Source organism: Poecile atricapillus, chromosome 11 (genome assembly GCF_030490865.1).
Source record: "Poecile atricapillus isolate bPoeAtr1 chromosome 11, bPoeAtr1.hap1, whole genome shotgun sequence".
Taxonomy (NCBI): domain Eukaryota; kingdom Metazoa; phylum Chordata; class Aves; order Passeriformes; family Paridae; genus Poecile; species Poecile atricapillus.
Genome location: NC_081259.1, coordinates 10784197 through 10804906, shown reverse-complemented (window position 1 = coordinate 10804906; position 20710 = coordinate 10784197). Strand labels below are relative to the sequence as shown.

General features: G+C 40.1%; 1 protein-coding gene across 1 annotated transcript in view; it reads right to left on the bottom strand.

The window, feature by feature from the left end:
- Positions 1-1543: 1543 nt before the first annotated feature.
- Positions 1544-20710, bottom strand: part of FBN1 (fibrillin 1) — a 144047-nt gene continuing 124880 nt past the window's right edge. The window contains exons 48-66 of the mRNA XM_058846938.1: positions 20341-20469; positions 19953-20072; positions 19368-19493; positions 17268-17417; positions 15830-15895; positions 15037-15153; positions 14562-14681; positions 12778-12900; positions 12227-12358; positions 11504-11629; positions 10739-10945; positions 10020-10145; positions 9682-9804; positions 8804-8920; positions 7907-8035; positions 6971-7090; positions 4749-4980; positions 3543-3717; positions 1544-2822 (exon numbers count right to left, since the gene is read on the bottom strand). Of these exons, the coding sequence (XP_058702921.1) occupies positions 2433-2822; positions 3543-3717; positions 4749-4980; positions 6971-7090; positions 7907-8035; positions 8804-8920; positions 9682-9804; positions 10020-10145; positions 10739-10945; positions 11504-11629; positions 12227-12358; positions 12778-12900; positions 14562-14681; positions 15037-15153; positions 15830-15895; positions 17268-17417; positions 19368-19493; positions 19953-20072; positions 20341-20469 (2828 nt within the window). The 3' untranslated portion in view covers positions 1544-2432. The remainder of the gene's footprint in view (positions 2823-3542; positions 3718-4748; positions 4981-6970; positions 7091-7906; positions 8036-8803; positions 8921-9681; positions 9805-10019; positions 10146-10738; positions 10946-11503; positions 11630-12226; positions 12359-12777; positions 12901-14561; positions 14682-15036; positions 15154-15829; positions 15896-17267; positions 17418-19367; positions 19494-19952; positions 20073-20340; positions 20470-20710) is intronic.

Here is a 20710-nt window from a genome sequence, read left to right as displayed (position 1 = left end):
TCTGTCTAGTGCTTAGAGTCATTCTGGGGTCCCACTATCGAATGAAATACAGCAGATTACTTCAAAATCACACTGAAAGTTACAAACCACTTTTTAATTGCACGTTTTGTGGAATGTTATTGTGCAACCTTTGCACTTCACTGAGATGCCAAGGAAGCTGCAGAAATTCAAACTAATGGAAATAATCATACACATCCAACAACTAAAACCAAAAAGCAAAATTAATATATCTGTTAAAGGCCATTGCTGCAAAGAGACAGATGAATAATGTACCAAAAAAAAATGGATTTTTATGTGCAGATTGGTACAGCAAGACTGGGTTTTCCATTTTAAAATTACTAAAACAGCTACTGTCAAGACTTCCTGTTTCTGAAGCATAACAAAGACAATTTGCAGAACTGTGTGGGCAACACTGGGGCTGCTGGAATACAGTCAAAGAACCTTTGGCATCATAAGGTGTTACACAGAGCTTAAATGTAAACCAACTCTCCTGGAGAGATTCCTGACAGGTCTTTCTGAAATCGTCTTTCTCAGCTCCTCTCAGTGTTTAGGGGCTGAGAAAAAAAAAAATACTTAAAATGTACACTTCCCTATTAACTATACAATCATGCACACTGGCGCTAAAAATCAATCCCAACCTGCTGATATAAGAGTGCCATTTACAACTGTAAAGTTCTGATTATATCTCACCATAGTCATGCAACATGTGGAAAAAATACACTGTTCAACATTTTGGCACACAAATAAAATCCAGACATGGTCTATTAAAAATATCAAAGTAATCCTGTGCACAACTTTCTTTTTTATATAGTTATATTTGTTATGCAGAAGAAATCACAGAGAGCAATAATACAATTTGGGGTGAATTATAGGAGTACATTTCCCTTCCAAAGCTATTATAGCCCAATATATGTTCCCTCTACCAACTACAGTGCTGTCCCAGCAGCAGTTTCAGTGCTTCCTTCTTCCAGATTTTATAGCATCACACCTCAGTAAATGTTCTGCTGCTGCTAAAAGATACACCATGGCATTTGCATATACAAGAACACCCACATCACTGAATAATTCACATGATATTAAAACCCATCTACAACTTGTGATGGCTTCTGGTATTGGATTATTCCTCTTATCAGTCTTGATGTCTATATGACAGTAAGTGTTGAAGTGGGGGTAAAAGAAAGGAGTTTTAGCAAAGGAGAATTTCACACTTAACTGTGTTTTCTGTATAATGATTTAACATCCACTTCTCCATATTTTGGCTATGAGATTACTTATTGATAAGACTACTCAGGTCATGTCATTGGAAATGTTCTCTCTTCCTTTCTGGAGCCACACAATAACTTGAGAGAGGTCCACTGCTGTTTACATTTGTGAAGGCTTCTGTACTTCTTCTGTTCTTCCATTGCACGAAGAGTGAACAACAGCTCCTTCAAGGAGGAATCACCTGGACACACAGTCAGATACAAAGACAACCCTACTGACAATGCCTAAAGTATAAGAATACGGTTGATCACACTTTTAGCAAGAACACAAGGCCACAGAATAAACTAAAAAAAAAAACTGTTTTATTGTGACATTTATGACATTGAACCCTTGTTGATATGAATGACTATGGGTACTCTTGACATGTTACAATATGTCATGGTGTAGGATGGCACTGATTGTCATCTGACTTTTGAGAATGTTTAATGGTCCCTACTGACCTCAGTGCATTTTGGCAAGTCACAGAAATTTTATCATCAGGTTTGTGTATACAGTTAACAAGTAGTTGGTCTTATAAGCACCATTACAAACCCTCACATTAAGGGTATTATTAATCTAGTTTACAAATGCTTCATTGATAAAAATAGCATGATTACAGTATACACACACTTAATTTACATGTAATGTATTATAGGCATAACTGAGATAAACTACTGAGCTAACTTTGGTTGATTGAAGTATTTAGACTGAATAATGGCAATTTTGGCTTCTAAGTTGTGTAAATATTACAGTGCATTTATAAATCTAGGTTGAAAATTTACTAGCACCAAATGGATATCATAAATGGCTGACCTAGTAAGTTGTAGTTGGAGAAGCGAAGTTTAAGAATTACAAAAATAGAGCTGTCCATTAGTTGAAAGCACATTCTTGTACCTCTGCTGAAATGATGACGTGTCTCAGCATCAGTGGCCAACTTCCAAGGATAAAAGTCCCAGTTTTCAAGATTCAACATATCAAGGTAGCTCAGCTACACGTAAAAGCCTGAGAAAGTGGTAGTTTTGAGCTCATGTATTCATCCTGTACCTTGTTTATGTAATAATATGATAGTGCTCGTTCATACAAATGTACTCATGTAAGATTGTACCTATGATATGGAGAATCTGATTGGGAGGAATATTCAGTCCTACCTATCTATCTTTGGTTTAATTATTTGGTCTTTGGTTGATGAATTAATGAAGCAATATCTGAATTTTCATTTTCAGGTTATCTCCCAGCTCACCACTGAGGTAGTCTTTGTCATGTTTTGCTTCAAGCTGGTTAAGTTCCTTCTTTTTATAGAGTGGAATACTACTGATTTGTAATGAATAATTTCCAGGCACTGGCTTCTTCTTTGTGAAATGAAGGTAACTTATCCCGTCCTTCTTATTGATTCTAAAGAAACCATCTTCATTTCCAGAGTCAATTAAATATCGGTTATGGTTTGTCAGTGTTGTGAGGGCAGGGAGCAGTTCCAAGATGCGATCTTTGTTACTGAGATCCGAGATGTTGATGGAGAAGACTGCTGCTTTCTCAGTATCCCAGCTGGCAAGACTGATTGGTGGCTCCAGCTCTTGCTGATCCTGCGCAAGAAGAAAGGACATCAGTTGGCTTTGTCAGAGAGCATTTCACACATGCTTCTTGCCCAGGCCACTCGTTACTAATCAGACAATTTTAAAAAAGAGGTTCTGTAACATCATCTGTCAAATCCACTCTTATGAGTCTCCGGATGAAGTACAGAGTTTGTCACCACCCCTGTGTGGGTAAGAGGAGCCTGAGACTCGTGATGGAAGTTTCTGTCCATGGGCCTTGCTGACTGACAGATGAAGCCCCTCCATACTGGGAGCCTGTGACCAGCCTCCTGCAAAGATAGCAAACAAGGCACACTCCTCTCTGCCAGGGGAGCCACAGGCTGAGAGAACTAACTGTGAAGAGCAGGGCCTGTGAGGGAGCCACAGCATTTCAGTGGGGATTTTCTGCTTTGCAAGATTCATTTGGGCTAAGCGTGGAGCCAGGGCAGCCTGCAGGTGCAGCAGAGAGCTGGAAAAGCAGCCTCACCCTTCTCCTCTGACTGGGTGATAGTATTTCAGACAGCAGCACGAGCTGTAACATTTTCATTCGGAAAGCAAGGGAAGCTCTACATCACTTCTGAGAAAAAAGCAAAACCTGACATCCAAAACCAGCTTTGGTCTGCTTTAGGGTGTAGATTTTTCCTGAGGGATTTTCTCTTGGCACACATCCTTCTGAATCCAGCTTTCACAAGATAGCCACAAAACTTTTCCCCCCCAGAAAGGGTCAATTACCTCTGCTTGACTTGCAGTTTCATTAGTGCTCCTGCGCTTCCTTCCTCTCTTGGGATAGCCATTGATTTTACATTCATAACAAGCTTCTGGAGAGAGGGAGTTGTCATCTACTTCTCCACTGAGTGAAAGCTCTTGTCCTTGACCTCTGCCGAGCCCCACTCCAGAAACACAGTGTCTGAGGAAGGAAGAAATTCAAAATTAACTCCAGCGAGACATAGATCTTATCAAAAGCTGCATTTGGGGGACTGTAAGTACAAATAATTAAGCAATTATGCTGCATTCATTTCCTAGGAAAAATTTTTGCTAAAGTCAACAGACAGAATTCTCACTGAATCACAATGAGGCCACTCTTTATTTCAAGAATCTGCTTTCATGGGTTTTTGCCCAAGAGAGACCTGCCAAAATTTAACAGTCTTAAAAACACAGGCTTAAGCTCTGCGTTGTTGTTAGCAATTTCTGATATCCAGCCTGCAACACATTTAAAGAGACCAATTTTCAACAACTGCTGAAAAATCTGAAAAGTGAGGTCTTTCATAATGCATCCCAAAGCTTTTAGTCACTTACAAAATTTAAACCACAATCTTTCTGCTTTCCATTTGGGTTGCTTGGTCCTATATGATGTACAGCCCTAACATGCCCACTGGGGCACGGAAAAAGTGGTTTTATTGATAAAGCAGACATTTATTTAAAAAATATTGATTTGAAACACAGAAGAATATAGAACATAAAATAACCTAAGAGCATGCAGAGTTGTTATTCCAACCAGCAGGTGAAACCACTTGTATAATGTAATTTCTTTTTGCAGCTGGTAGGGGGTGTTATTATTAATGTTTGTTTTGTTCTTCTTTAAGGAGACAAGTGAATCACAGCAAGGAGTGGAAGCTCCCAAGTGCCAAGCTCAGAGGACTTGGCAGGCTGCTGGGGTGTGCAGGAGAGGTGAAAGCAGAAGCTTAAAATCGAGGATAGAACCTGGTAACCCTGACCAAATTTCAGTTTCAAGTATTAAACCCCTCCCTTTCTATAGTAACCTTCCCCCTCCCCACCAAAGTCTCCAAAATCAGTAGGTGCATCCAAATCTTGAGCACCTTCCCAATCTTATCCCTCCTTAATTGCTGACAATCCCCTGGCTCTGCTGCTCCACACTGCAAAGAAAGGAGTGGACTATGTCCTCTTGGTATCTGTTAGTTTAAAATGAGAATCCCTTACCCTTGTCCTATTCTGAAGTAACCAGGTGGACATCCACAGACGTAGCCACCTTCAGTGTTTGAACAACCATAACTGCATGGAGCTTGTGCAGAACCGCATTCATTGATATCTTGGCAACCTCCACTAAACTGCTCATACTGAAATCCAGTGGGGCACATACATTTATAGCTTCCCAAAGTATTGTGGCAGGATGCTCCTCCACAAATGTGTGCACTGAGACATTCGTTTTCATCTGGAAAAGAAGAAGACATTAACTTTTACCCAGGTACAGTCCAGCCTAGCCCTTGTACAGGTCATGCTTGGCTGAATGTGCTGTCACCTCAGATGGACACAGACAACTGGGCTCGTCCTCCCCCTTGGCTGGGGCAGTGGTCCCTGGGAGTTGACTACACCACACAACAGCAGCACTGGGGCTACTCTACAGAAGATGTTTCATATGTTTCATGACATGTCAGCTCATGCTCTGGACAGCAGAGAAACAGAGAAGATAGATTTTCTTCCCAGAAATAACTGAGAAGAATAAAACTATGTACAGCCAACAATCTGGTCAAGTAATCCCTTGTTCACAGTGCTATTCAACATTAAAGGAAAAAGAGTAAGGAATCAAGCTCTGACACTTTTTCCAGGCATTGAAAATTCCTCCCTACACACTTACATTTAAAAATTAGACATAGTAAGATCCGGGAAGTAGTTAAGTAAAACTAAAAGCAGCTGTAGATACAAAAGACTGCTATATTCTGAACCAGTCCTTTTCCAAACTTCCTAAGGGTGGCACTGTAGGAGTTCGAGGTCAGTTCAGGCTTACTTACTGAAAATGGCTGCTTTTTGAAATGAACCTGGTCTGAGTTTTGATATCTGATATGGCAAACAGCTTCAAAAAGTTCTGAATATTATTGTTCCCCATTTTCTGTGATGCATATGTACATTGTGGGTGTGTGCACACATAAGAAACTCCATTTGGGAAGTACAGAGCAGCATCTCTGACCTCAACATCCAGGTTATGGGAAAATAAGTAATAAGTCAGACCATTATTGTCTTCTTCCTAACAATGTGGCTCTTTGTTCTTTGTTTAAAAGCAATGTCTTTGCTTCTTGCAGCCTGATTCACAATGTGGTGTACTGTGGAAGTGCCTGGGCAGGGGATGCAGTCACAGACAGCACAAGATATGGGAGGAACCAAAGCATTCTTCAGTGATTATCTAAATGTGTTGCAGCAACATAAAAAAATCCCTGAACGATTCATTAAATAGGCTAAAAAGACACAAACTGTTTGCAGAGTTGGGATTGCCAAGGAATATGAAGGAATTGTCACGGAAAAACCTAGTACATGGATTCTTCCCCTGTGGTACACCCAGGAGATCCAGATAAGTATCTTAAGAATATATAGTTAAAGACAGTACAATGTGAACATGTGGAGGCCACAAGGTATTAAAACCTGGGTCTGAATCGTGTGTTCCCAGAGCCTGTAAGGGTTTGCCGTTAACAGAACAATGTTTCAGTGTTTATCACACCTCACAGCAACCATACCAACATCACAGATGCTTGTTTAGGCCACAGGAAGTTACTGTACCAAAAGCAAATATGCTCACTTCACCATGCTCCACAGCAGCAAGAAAAAGGGGACACTAGTGAGATCAACTCCCATATTTTGGGTGAGTGTTGGAAGAAAAAAAAAATATGAAGAAAAAGAAAAAAAAGTTTTGAGACCCTCAGAATCTGCACAAGCGCCTTCCTGTAGGTGTTGTAAGAATGACAAAAACACAGATCAAGTAGGATTTTAATGGAATTTGAAGTGCCTGGGGCCAGAAGGTGAATTTTATGATTTAACAATCCAAAGTTGTAGTTCTGAGAGTGCCAGCCTCAATCCACCATCCACTCTTAGGTCCTTTGTCCAAGCAGAGACCATTGCAGAGCTAAGTAAGATTTTCTTGTTCAGATCACAAAATACATGAGTAACACAAGTTTCCTCAAAGCCAATACAACCTCTAGCATCCTCAAGGAGAGTTTTGTGCTTAAACACTTATTGAACCAGGACATGGGCTACTGTGTGCTTCATACCCACTCTGCCTTCACAGGAAACCACACTTGTAATGAAACTCTGCTGAACTTAGCAAATTATAATCAGAAAAAGCAAGTATGGAAAACTGCACCACTGCCCTTCACTTGTTGCTGCTAACAAAAGTAGTATGCATTTTAAGGTATGAATTTACAAAAGTCACTTGCCAACACACTGGTTCCACTGGTAATGCTGGAGGTATCCTTGTGGGCAGCTGCACCTGTATCCTCCTATTATATTTTGGCAGCCGTGCTGACACCGGTGGTTGCCATCACATTCATCAACATCTAGAAGGGTGAAACACAACTCTGAGTTTTGGGAGAGAAGCTCAAATTATGCTGTATTTGGAAAACATGTTTCAAATAATCATATACATTCATTTATCATACATATGAGTATATTTCAGGATCTTCCAAAAACCTAACCATTTTGGGCCCTTCGGGTTTGAATTTGTGGCTCCATAGCAAGTAATATAGCGTTGAAAACCATGGAAAGCCCTCACATTCAGCAAAAATTTTCAGTTTTTGCATTCTGCTCTGGAGCAGACAGCAGAAAGCCATTTGTATATGGGATCCCTAATGCCTTCCTAAGAGTCCCAGCTCCACAGCAGACCGACCCTTGCATCTACCCAGGCATCCAACCCAAAAATCCTAGGATATCTCTTTTCAAAACAACCCAAACTCTATCCCAGGAGAAGGCTCTAAGGACCCAGAGGAATAAGTCTACAGCCCTTGAACTCTCTCTTCAGCAGGTCTCCTTGGAGATGCAAGACTTCCTGTCCTTGATGAATCCCTCAGAAATCCATGCAGGATTCAAAAGAGGTTCACTGAAATTACAACACTTAAACTAAAACAGGCTATGTCTCCTCAGAAAATATCTGTCCAGCTCTTTAAAATCCCACAATATATCCAATTTTTCTGGCCCATGGAGAGAAATAGTGTCTTGTTGCTAAATTTCTGAACTCCCCCTCACTTCAACCTACACATGCTTGCTTCTGTAGGTTTTGGTGCTTACTCCACAGGTCCTTCCTTGGGTGACAGTATGGCTGAAAGCAGATTCAGAAGCAAGAGAAGGCCAAGTTAAATGCACTGTGTTGTACCCACCTTCACAGCTCTGCCCAGTTTGATCAAGTGAGAAGCCACGTTGACACTCACAAACAAAACTTCCTGGTGTATTCTGGCAAATGCCCTTTGCCCCACAAATATTGATCTCGGTAGCACACTCGTTGTTGTCTGAGGGAAACCAAAGCTCAGTGTTAGTCTGCAGTTGTCATTTCAAAGCTGATGTTTTGGCCATGCTAATGATGGAAGGGCTGTGGCAGGAGGTAAAGGCACATCAGTAACACAGGTGTCCCACCACCCTCCCAGGTTCTCACTTTCCATTACAGGACAGTTTTCATTGCCTTCTTTTGAATTTGGAAACACAAAAGTAATAGGAAGGGAAACTTTCTTTTCTTCACCAAAAATACGGAGTTTGATGTTTTGGTGTCCAAACACCTCCAAATTCATACCAGTACCATGGGCAAACTGACAAAGAAAAAGGATCCAGTTTGCAGAGTAGGAAGTGTGCTTTGCAGGAGGAAACAATTTAGTTTAACATTTCCATGTACCCCATGGGTACGTGTTCAGAGGACAACTGCAGAAATGTGTATTTCACAGCTGTTTCAAGAAGCCTTGACATGATCTCAATGAGCTACAAAAAGAGAAAATATTAGAACTATTTTTTTGCTCAATACCTAAGAAAGAGTAATGCCAGAATTACAAAGTGGTTTTTTTTACTGGCTGGTTCTTGCAAGTGCAAAATTCAAAGACAGATTATGAAAGCAAGGGAAGGTAGGAGGAAGGGGCCTCTTTGCATCTCTGGTGGGATTAGGATCAGAATCTGGTTTATGTTTCCATTTGGTTTGTCAGGAAGACGATTTTACCTCCTTACTATTTTGCTTCTGGATTAAGTGTCAATCATAAATCCCAAATCTGTGTCTACCTTCCCACATCACCTACCAATGCAGGCTGTATGGTGCTGGGTGAATCCAGGAGGACATTTGCAAGTGAATCCCCCAATAGTGTTGACACAAAGGAACTGGCAGTTGTGCTGTTTTGTTGCACATTCATCAAGATCTAAAAAAATCAAGAAAACTTCTTTCAGTTATGTCCCCTGGACTCAGAAAGAAGTGATTACAAATAAATAACAGCAAATAAAGCCTTTTGAATTTACATCTCACTTTCCACAGTGGTTTCCAGTTCCTCTTACATGAAGCCCCACATTTAATGAATGAGACTTTGGAGCTACACAGTGTCCATGCTGACACTGAATTGCAGACACCATTCTCATCTGTCTGAAAGTTGCTGTGACATAATAAATGTCTGCTCAGCCAATAAACGGGAAGTCACCATCTTCATGAGATCTGGCAGATTGGAAAATGGCCTTGCACTGAAGAACAGTATTACTCCAAAAGAAATTTTAAAATGCTAACAACAAAGTACACTGTCGTTCTCCATGCCAAATTTGGAATTTTTGTTGATGCTGGGCAATGCACTGCAAACCATGGTCATCTTTGCATCCAGTAAGATTCATTTACCATTGAATTATATGGCTTAAACCAAGAGGCTTACCAAAATAAGAACAATCATGTATATTATAATTACAAAATCTTTTAAGATCAGCTTCCATCAACCTGCAAAAACTCCTGTCGATCTGTTGTTTGTCCAAATTACCAAGGAATTAACTGAAATATCAGCTCCACCTTGTGCAGGCCACTTCCACTGTCTTTAGTGGAAACACACGAATCAAGGAGACAGATTTGCATCATTTAAATGTCCTTGCAATTATTTTTGCCTGTGAAACAGTTTGTGCAGTAAATTCTTTTCTTGATTTTTACCTTTGCAGCTTCTCCCATCTTCTTGCAGGATGTATCCTTTTGGACATGAGCACTGGTAGCTCCCCTCTGTGTTTTTGCAGATGAAATTGCAAGGTTTTGGAGACTCATTGCATTCATTCAGATCTACAAGAAGCAAAACCAGATACCTCAGTGCTGATAATCAAGATCTGTGATAATGGTTCACAAAATGTTCAGGATAGATCAGAAGGAAATATAAATTCCCAAAGCATTAACAAATGACATTTTATTTTCTATTTTTTCAAAATCTTTCTATTTCCTTCTTCAAGTCCTCTCTTAGTAATAAACTTCATATACAAACACCACAATGGAAAACCTACCAATGCAGAGAGTGCCAGTGACATCTGTGGTATAGCCCAGATTGCAAAGACAATGATAAGTTCCCCTCTCATTGATGCACTCCCCATTGCGGCAGACATCATGAATAACCTTGCACTCATCAATATCTGCAATTAAACATGGGTTAGTTCTCAATGGAACAAAACCGATTTTGTATAGATTCAATAGAGTCTAGAGAACAGACACAGAGAAATCCACACCATACATAAAATAATTACAAAAAATAGTGAAATAGTGCACAGATTTAAGGAGAAATCATAAATGGTAAAATACAGAATGGAACATTAACCTAACTTTCTTATGCAATGAACAAGCTGCAAGGGGAAGGGAACAACTGGAGCTGATTATGTATCAGCCTTCCCAAATCAAACATCACTTTGCCTTCACGTACAAATAGCTCTCAACCTGTGCCTGCAACACACTCAAATGTGAGAATGCAAATTCCCATTTAAGTGCATGTCAGTCAACCAGGACATAGAGCAAGTATCTGCCAAGGTGAGATGGATGCTTCATCTTCCAGGGCCTTTGGCTGTGCACTTTCCTCCCAAAGGACTATACTCAGTCAATGTGAAAAATCTCAGAAAATTTCAGCTGATATCCAAAACATTTAGGACATTACAGCATTCAAATATGCAAAAAGAGAGTTTATATTTTATTCCTTAATTTGGCACTGTCTAAGAGATCATTTAATGAAAAATACCTGCTCCACTGGATGTGTATCCTCGGCCATGAGGGCAAAGCTTCTTGAAAGCCACGGTGCCTGGGAAGGGACAGACCTCACAGTTCTGCCCCCAGCCTCGGCCACCGTCACAGCAGCATTCAGACTTGGTGACAGCGTTCCTGTTGCTCGATCCGATTTGACACATACTTTGTAAGACTTCAGTGAAGCAGTAGCCCTCCCTGTTGTCTGGAAGACAAATTGTGCATCACAGAGTATCCTAATGGTGAATTCCACAGGGTCATGAGATGTTGGGTATGTAGTCAGAAATATAACAGAAAGGGCATACTTCACCCTGAGACTGTGGAACTGAGAGTGAGAGACTACCAGCAGTAAGAACAAGAGAATGACATCTAAGGGAAACAAAGACAAGAAATTTAGCAAAAGGTGGGTGACAAGAAGTATATGAAGAAATATGCTTATAAAACTGTATGTTTCTGTTTGAACTCAGAGAAAAAGACTGGCTTGAAAATTAGGACCAAAGAAATGTTGGGGCAGCTCCTGGCTGACTGAAACCATGGAACAGTCAGCTTTTGTAGCAAGTCACCCCAGCTGGACTGACTGAGGCAGGGATATGGTGAGCATGGGAAGAAGGAATGTGCAAGAGGACACCTACATACGAAGGCCCCTTCCCAAAGGCATCTAAATTCAAGAGTGTGTTTTCTCACCATACATTTCTAAGTTTAATTTCAGCCCTCATTGCTGCTATGCAAGTGACAGCTCATTCAGGTGTAAATTGGGACTTACCAAGACACTCGTCCTGGGTGTCGCTGACTGTGAATCCCTCGTTGCACTCACACCTGTAACTCCCCACTGTGTTCACACAACGGCCATTCTCACAGAGCCCAGGTTTGGTCTGACATTCATTCTCATCTGCATTTTTGAAATTTTATGACAAAAATTAGATTAATGTAGGTAAGAGGTTGGTATGGAACTCTTATGCTGTGCATTCTGCCTGGTTAAGCTTCAATTTTTTTCTTTTTCTTATATTTTAAAGTTCCTTTTTTTCATTTTTCAGAGGAACTGAAGGTCATCTAGCTCAAAATTTTTATATATATTATATCTGCAGTACATTCCTCACTGGTTTTCAAAATTTTTCATAGTTACAACTGTACTTCTGAATGCCTTCCAAGGTTTAAAAAAAATTCATATCTATTCTCATTCATGCTAGCAGAGATGAAAAAAGCCTACAGCAACCAACCCAAATCCTCACCTTCTTCCCTCAGAGCATTCAGCAGCAGCAGTACAAACTGATTGTAAAGACACCTACACTCAGATTTTCTATTTATGGCCCACAGATGTGTACCCCTGAACAGCAAAACCAAGTGTGCACACCACCAACAGATCCTTTACACAAGTAGTTGTGCAATTCTGCCCCTGAGTTTCTTAACACTCTGTTAAAATCCAAACTTTTTAGCTCTGCTGAGGAACTGTGTATTTCAAGAGCTTCAACACTTCAGTGTCACTCACCTATACAGCCTTCCCCGTCCGGTCTGCGCTGATAACCAGGCCCACAGATACACATGTAGGTGCCAATTAGGTTTTTGCATTCCATCTGTTTTGAGTCACAGTCATGAATTCCTTCTTCACACTCATTCTGATCTAAAACACAAGGTTTTGACTCTATTATATAGAGACATGATCCTGGAAATTCACAATAGTAAATTCTGACTTTGGAATCTCAATCATAATCAAACCCTACACATATTTATTGTTCTAAACTAACCATAAAATATACTAGCCTTCAGAAAATTGATTTCTCCCAAATGCCCATTTTTAGGGCAAGACAAAACCACATCATCTGATATGACCTCACTTTAGGCAGATGTATAAATTTACTGGCAGGACAGGCCTAGTACAATCAAGTGCATAATGAAAACCATAGAACTTCATCCCATCATCTGACTCAGTTACTTCCTGGGATTAAAACTCTTGCCCAACAGTGCTGTAAGTCAGAGCCCTGCCCCTGCAGGAACTGAAATCACTGTCTCATAACTGTGAGAGTCTGGTAGGAGCTTTACCTCTGCACATTCTCCGGTCCTCCCGCAGAACGTACCCCCCGGGGCACTTGCACTCGTAGGATCCAAACGTGTTCACACAGCGGAAAGCGCAGAGCAGAGGGTTCTGAATGCACTCATTGACATCTGGATTTGGAATGGCAAAGACCATGGGGGAAGGGAAACACTTGTGTAAAACTCAGCAGACTTGAGTGCACAGGTTTTAGGTACAGGCAATCCCTAAAACTTGTATAATACCCAGATCCCAGTTTACTGAGGACTAGATTTTAATAGTTGGGGACCCTTGGTTCTAGTCTTCATGGATATCTGTAGAGAAGCAGGCACCAGACACGCCAGGATGTTTGCACAGCTACCTCAAGTTTCAATAAATTCAATAGTAAGCAGCCAATGGAAATAATTTCCAGATCCATGCTGCCAAAATACTTGCTCAATTAAAACTCTATCTTTTCCACACCTAGGTTCGTTATTTTTGGGGGGTTTTTTTATTGGTTATTTAAATTCTACATTCACTAATTCAACTTCTTCAAAAACTGAATTCCATAAAATTATATCCTTACTAGAAACATTATTTTGAAGTGCATTTACATACAGCCTGGACTACTTGAGTAATTACTGCTATATAATGATGTTTATGCACTCTGCTAGCTCCTCCTCTGCAATTTGAGCTTTTGCCCGAATTCCACAGGGAAGTGAATGAAGCTCTAACTATATGTAAAAATAATGTAATCTGATGCAAAAATAGAAGCATTCTTTTGCATGGGCTTGCAAAGAAATAGATTGTGGCAGATAATTTAGGAACAGCTGTGTCAAGTCAGAGGACAGTGTCAGAACGTCCTAGGACGTTCTTCTCTCCCTGGTTGTAACAGAAGGAGATGAATATTAAAAACCTCATACCATGTATGCAGGGATCTTTCCCCTGATACAGCCTCTCAGTTTAAGGAGTTCCACAGCCAAAAGCCACAACCAAACTATCAAGTTTAATTTCCACTGATAGATTCCCACACAAATTTGTATCATTTCTTTCTGGGTTAATTTATACTTGTGGCCTCACTAATATTCTGCAGCAAAGGGTTCCACAACTTAAATAAGTACCATGCATATAATAATGTTTGCTTTGGTTTGTTTAACAAGGTCCCTCTATTTTTGGTACTTTTACCACTTGTGGCTTTATAAAATCATATATCTCTTCAACCACATTTTCCACACTGAAAAATTCTCATTTATTTTCTAAGTGTCCCTTCTATACCTCTGATCTTCCTTACTTCTCTTTGGCCATTTTAAAATTTTAATTTTTGAAGTGGGACACCAAAGCATGAAAAATATTCAACCTAGGGGTACCATGGTAATTGTTGAGTACTATTGTTGAGTGTATTTGTATTTTCTCGTTTGTTCCCTGTTTCTTCCCTAACTCACTCAAGCAGCCCATTTCCTATCTTCATCATCCACAGTGAGTCTTTTCACTCAAGGAGGCAGGCAAAAACCATACATACAGTAAGAAGTACTTATGGGAACTACTCTGAAGAGACTGCACCCCAACATGCTCCTCTCTGGGCAGTCCCTTAGATACCACCTGAAAGTCTCTCCACCCCAGCTCCAGTAAGAAAAACATACTGCAGTGCAAGGTGGATACAGGGAAGAGGAGCCCATTTTCCCATTTCAGATAAAGAGGTATTGTTCCAAGTGTCCACATTTTAGTTTTAAAGCTGCTTTACTCCCCTCAGATGTTTTCAAAATCAGGGAACACAATTACAATAGTCCTTACTGTTACTCCAACATGGGAGTCTCACCTTCACAGGTCATCATTGGCCCAGGCTCAAATCCTTCTACACAGGTGCATTCAAATCCTCCTATCACATTCCTGCAAGTTCCATTTCCACAAGGGTTTCCAACAGCACATTCATCGGTGTCTGCAAACAGTTAGACCAAGGCAAGAATACATGGTTATACTCAAACAAAATGATAAAAAAATCTATGCTGTTGATGTACAACCAGAAAAATAGAAAACACAAGAACTCAAAGTACTGAACTAGAGCCACAGACTCCTAGAATAATTTGGGATTGATAGAAGTTACCTGGGTCAAACACTCAGCCAGAGCAGGGCCACCTGGAGCAGATTGCTCAGGCCCTGCCCTGGTAGGTTTTAAGCACTAGCAGGGATGAGGACTCCACAATGTTACAATAAAACAACCCCACTGTTCCTTAATGCCATACTTAGCAGCTCAGGAGAATCTTTAAAATGGAAGCTGGAACAGCTACACTTACCCACACATTCTGCTCCTTGTAGGATGTAACCATACGGACATTCACAGCGGAAAGACCCATCTGTGTTGATACACTGCCCAAATTTACAGTTATCAGGATCAAGGCACTCATCCACATCTTAACCAGAAATAAAAACAACACAGTAAGTGTGACTGGCTTCATGTGCTTTTAGACTTCTTGCAAAGAACAAGTGTTCTGGCAAGAAATATTTCTGAGATCACAAAAAATAAGAATATTTAAATTCTGACATATTAGGATTAGGGCACAGAATTTGTTTTGCAGGCCAGCTTTCAGAATGCAGAAAAGAAACTGATTCTAAATGTCAGATATAAACCTCTCTGACTGGGGCTACAGGGAGAGCAGCAGATATGAAAAGCAGTAGTCATCCAGTGCTTCTTAAATGCAAACTTTTGCCAATAAGGCTGAAGTGCTGTTTGTCTTGGGAGAGAACAGAATGTACTGAAGGGATCTGGGAAACTGTGGTTTGCACTTCTGGAGGATTAAAACCATTTACTGTAAACAGGCTACACATATTGTATAAGAAAATACAAGTATGCTACGTGACATTAGATCCATTCTCTAGATTCTACATAAGTTTCCTAGCCCTAAAAGAAGTTTAATTTCTGATACTTGAGATATTCAAGCTGGAATCTGAATTGACTGAAAAACTGGGGAAGATAAAAGGTATAGAAGTTTCCACAATTCATGGCTTTGGAAAATAGTTGCAGAGGTGTTATTCTCAATGGAAATGGAGAATGGCTTATGGGTGGAAAAGGGACACTGATGCACTTACCCAGCCTTGCATCACCAGGTCCAACAAGGATGCCAATTCCAAATGGACAAATCTGTCTAAATGCCTCTGAAAAAAAAAAAAACAAACATAAAAAATCAAACCATATGTTAAATTTTTTCTTGGCAATCAGCATTCCACACAAATTACACATAACCACTGCTACCAGTTCATCCTCCTCATCTTCAGGTCCAGAAAAAAAGTACGTAAATGTATAAACCTATTTTATATTCGTGCAAAAACTGTGTTTACATTACATTTCATCTTCCTGCATGCATATGTATGAAATCCTGTGAATAATTAGCAGTATTTAACTTCCTTAAGAAACAAACTAATGCAGCTTCTATTTTAGAAGTATCAGTAGTAGTGACTGGGTTTTTTTTCTGTTGTAAAAGTAAAATTTCCTACACTTTTTCAAGACGGCATAATTTAATCCAGGCTCGGCTATCTTAAAGCAATTTCTTTTCTAAAAGATGTGAAAAAGGGCCTTGATATCCTTTGGGAGAGTTTGGACTGTGAAAAATACACGTGCTGACACTTCAAGGAAACGCTGCAACATAAGCTGTGCTTTTCAGCTGACTTTGGTTCACGTGGTCCATGTCAATGGAATGAAACATGCACAGGCAAGAGGCCTAGGAGGAATATTGCAACTGGCACTTGTAATTCTCTTTTCTAACCTTGGCTTTGGTGAGGATTTTCTGCAAAACATCTACATGACTAATGAATGAAAAGAACTGCAATCATGTATTGCTGAAACCAGTGATGCTGTTAACCGCATTTGTCAGCGCGAATTAAAGTCCGTTCAGCAAATTGCACCATGATGCTACAGAGGCCTATTGAGTTGCTTGATGTCAAGTTACTCAGTCTTAAAAAGGATACTAAGAAAGAAATATGTTTCTTTAGCAATGGTCCAGGCAGGTTTTTCTTCCTCAAGGCCTGCATTTTGCTACTCCCTGCTATTTTTGCAAGTCATTCACATTGATAAGATCGTAAATTTACATTTTCTTAATAACAAAATTCAGACGCAGATCTAGTTTAACTGTTTGGGATTTTATTTTAATTTGACTTCATGTTTACAGCACCTCTTCCTATACCTATTTACAATTAGAAGAACTCCATTTTTGTCTTGCAGGAATTGCTACTCAGATCCTATCAAGAACCTACTTGCTGCTTTCCACTTTCCGTATGTGATAGCCCCACAACAAAATACCCAGCACCTAAACACTGTAACAAGTCTATAAGCAAAGAAGGAATATGTTTGATATCTGACTATCTAGGGGACGTGTTTTTTAGACTTCAATGGCATTTACTTTACAGAGACCTATGACAATTACTAGGGTTGAACACCTTTAGAAAATTATTTTTCAAAATTCCTTCTAATAAGAATTGCAATCTACTTTCAGTTCTGACAGGCAGTATGGTAAACTAGTCAATAACCCACCATCTGCTTCCTCTGGGCACAGCTCACAGGGATCTCCCCATCCCTGCCCCTTTAAGGCACAGCAACACTCTTGTTTGGAGTGGTTTCGGGACTTCGGCACAGAACACTTTCCATCTTCAAACTTGGTAAAGCAGTAGCTCACTCTCAGATCTGCATAGAGAAAAAGCTTGTTATGAGCAGTTAGGGTAACCTTGGCACAATTTTCACTTGTTAACTGCAAAATTACAGGATACCCCCCAACAAAACACACAACTCCCATCTAGCTCTGTTAATCATCATTGTCTCTGACTGCGGAAGATTTGAATAAGGAGGGAAGCTCCCTACCTCAGTAAAGAAAATCTATGGGACAGTTTCCTACTTCAGTCATGGAAAAGCAAGGGTTTTTCTCTTTGGTCCAGCAGAAATGGGAGGTCAGTACTGTCCTATTATCCTCACTCCTCTTTGAAAAAAAATTAATATTGCCTCATGAATTTATATTACAAGTAAGAATCACTCAAGTCAAGAGATTTTCATCAAACTTGCAATGACAATATCGTGTAGTGCTAAAATGAGAGGCAATTTTCAACAACCCTTTCCTTCCTCATTCTTCCGGAGGTACACACAAACAAAGCAAACCCTCCCTGTGGCACTACATTTTATTCCCTGAAGCTGGGTAACCAGGATGCTGGACAGAGCTGAGATCACAGACCACAAGCATCCAGCAGGCAGGGAGCTGGCAGCTCTCTGTGCTGGCAGGGGGACAGCAGCAGGGCAGTTATGGAAGCAGCTGCTCCTCCAGTTTTCCGGCTGCAGCATCAATGCTGGGCAATGTCCAAGTTCTAACAAAGTCCTAGGTAATGGGAAGTTTTAAACAAAACTTTGTTTGGCCTGAGATACTTGAAAAAAGAACAGACCTCTTTAGGGCATGGAGGGAAGCCCTTCTAAAGTTCATACACAAGTGTGCACTTTCCTCTGACATTGTGTGGAACAGTGGTCTATGTTAAAAAAGTAGATTGGGCTGCATTCTTTTTTAGGATTTTGTTTCTTGGTGGGTTTTTGTGATTTTTTTTCTTCTTACCTGATGAAAAGAAAACCCTTAGACTGAAGAAACTTCATTTATACAAGCTACATAAACACAGCTAGAACATGCTTTCTTGATGTTGAGTGAAGTAACTGCCAAACTGCATGGTGGTTTGCAGACTTGGATGAATGTTTATTGCAGGTTGGATTCATTTTTACCAAAACCACAATTTCATTTAGCCCACTGTGAAGTGAAGAACTCACTATGGTGTCAACAAGCATCGCTGCTCTGTGCCAAGCAAAACTACAGAGGTCCTTATAAAGGTCTTACTCATCAGTGGTTTCCACTGTGCACAGTGTATAGGACATTTAATGCAGTATCTATTTCATCATTTCCAAAGCCTTTAAAGTAACTCACTCCCTAATTTGTTGTGCTTGTTCTTTATACAAAAAATAATCTTACCTGTGGCTTTTAATTACTAGATATTCAGATTTTAGCATCTCATCTGTCAGTGCCCATGTTTAGGCTCTGAACTATGTATGTAGTAGTCTGGAAGCCAGAAGACACTCCAGATTTCCCTAAGCAGATGGGTGCTTATTGTTCACACAACATTGCTTGCTAATTTTCCCAACAATCTTTTTTTCCACCCACATGTTTGCAGAGAGGATCAGCATATAACAAGTGTTATGGCGAATATGGTAAGTGCCAAGGAGAGCCTTAAAACCAGAAATGCTGCCTTTAGTCTCCTGCCTGTATTCATGCTCCATCTCTGTGTCCTGTTGCTGTGTACAAAGAGTCCAGGTAGCCCCAGCATTTCTCTCAGGGATGCAAGAAAGGATTTCAGGACAACATAATTTCTTTGCTTAACCTGGAGCATTTAACATTAACTTCACCCCTTTTATTGCAGTGTTCTGTTTAATGAAAAACAGATGTTAGGGCAAGACAGAACCTGGCCCCAGCTACAGAATTATCATGTTTTCCCTATGAAAAACACTGTTTGAGTCCAGAGCCTTCTTGCTGTATTAGAAACAGCTCACTAAAAAGGTTTTTATGAAGCAGCAAACAAATTTTGAAATGCCAGAAAATAGGAATGAACTTACCTTGGCATCGCCTTCCTGTGGAAGACAATACAAAGCCTTCTGGACACAGACATTTGAAACTGCCTGGAGTGTTGCTGCATGTGCCCAGGGCACAAATTTCTGGCTGTTCCACACACTCATCAATGTCTGTAAGAAAAGTAATTAAAGAGATGAGAAATATTAATATATACGCTGGCAGCTGTACTGCATAAAGGGCAATTTTACATCATCACGGATATCTATAATATTTAACAAACAAAAAAACCCAAAAAAAAGAACAGAAAGAGAAAGCAGGAATCCAAGTACAAAATCCACAGTTAGTTTTCAAGTCCTCAGGCAGTGGGAAAACTTCAACAATGTACAATCACAGAAATAGCCTGGGATTCTATTTTTCTAGGGCTCAGAGCAAGTAGTTCTCTGGTTCAAACAAATGTTCAGCAATGTGAGACCTTTTCTAGGAAGGGAGAGACTTACTAGTGGCTCCAGTTCAGAACTGTAGACTGCCACAAAAGACTAAACCTGACTCACATTTAAATGCAAAGGAAATAGGTAACAATTGTGAGCAGCTAAGAAAGAGACAGAGAAGAAGGATTTTTCTGTACACACCTTCACATTTGTCATTCTGGAGGATGTATCCAGGAGGGCAGATACATCTGAATGAGCCATCCAAGTTCTGACATGTGCCTGGTGAGCATTTTCCAGGCTCCAGTGCACACTCATTGATATCTAGAAGAAAAAAAGACAATTTATTTAAGGTAATTGCTGTTATCTCAATAAATCTCTGACTTGAGACAACTTTAATTTAGATTCCATCAAACTGAATGTGGAACTTTTCAGGAGTGGGAGGAATCATCTTCTTGTCCTCTTGTCATTGTTTCCTTCTGCTAGGTGTGGTGATGGCAGTGTGACAGTCCTCTCTGAACCTACTATTTCACTAGACATATCTGCTCAAGGTTTGCTGCACTTTTTTTCCATCATTAAAGAAAGCACTCACCAACACAAGTCCTTCCATCCAGAGCCACTTCATAGCCATCATTGCAGAGACATTGGAAGGACCCGATGGTGTTCACACACTGACCATTTCTGCAGAGCATCCCATTTCCACTTGCACACTCATCCACATCTAAGAAAAATAACATTGAAATATGTCAGAAACATCAGCAACAATGGAAACTGGGTAGGTGAGATTTCTGTTTCCACCATATCAACAAAGTAACTGATAACACAATGCCATTTCAAAAGCAAGTGAGAGGAAATTACTGTATTATAGAATTGTCAGAACAGGAGTAAAATTCAAATGTTCCTGTATCTTGTGCAAATATTCAAGTAGCTCTAGAAAAGTGAGCATTGCATAATCAAAGAGG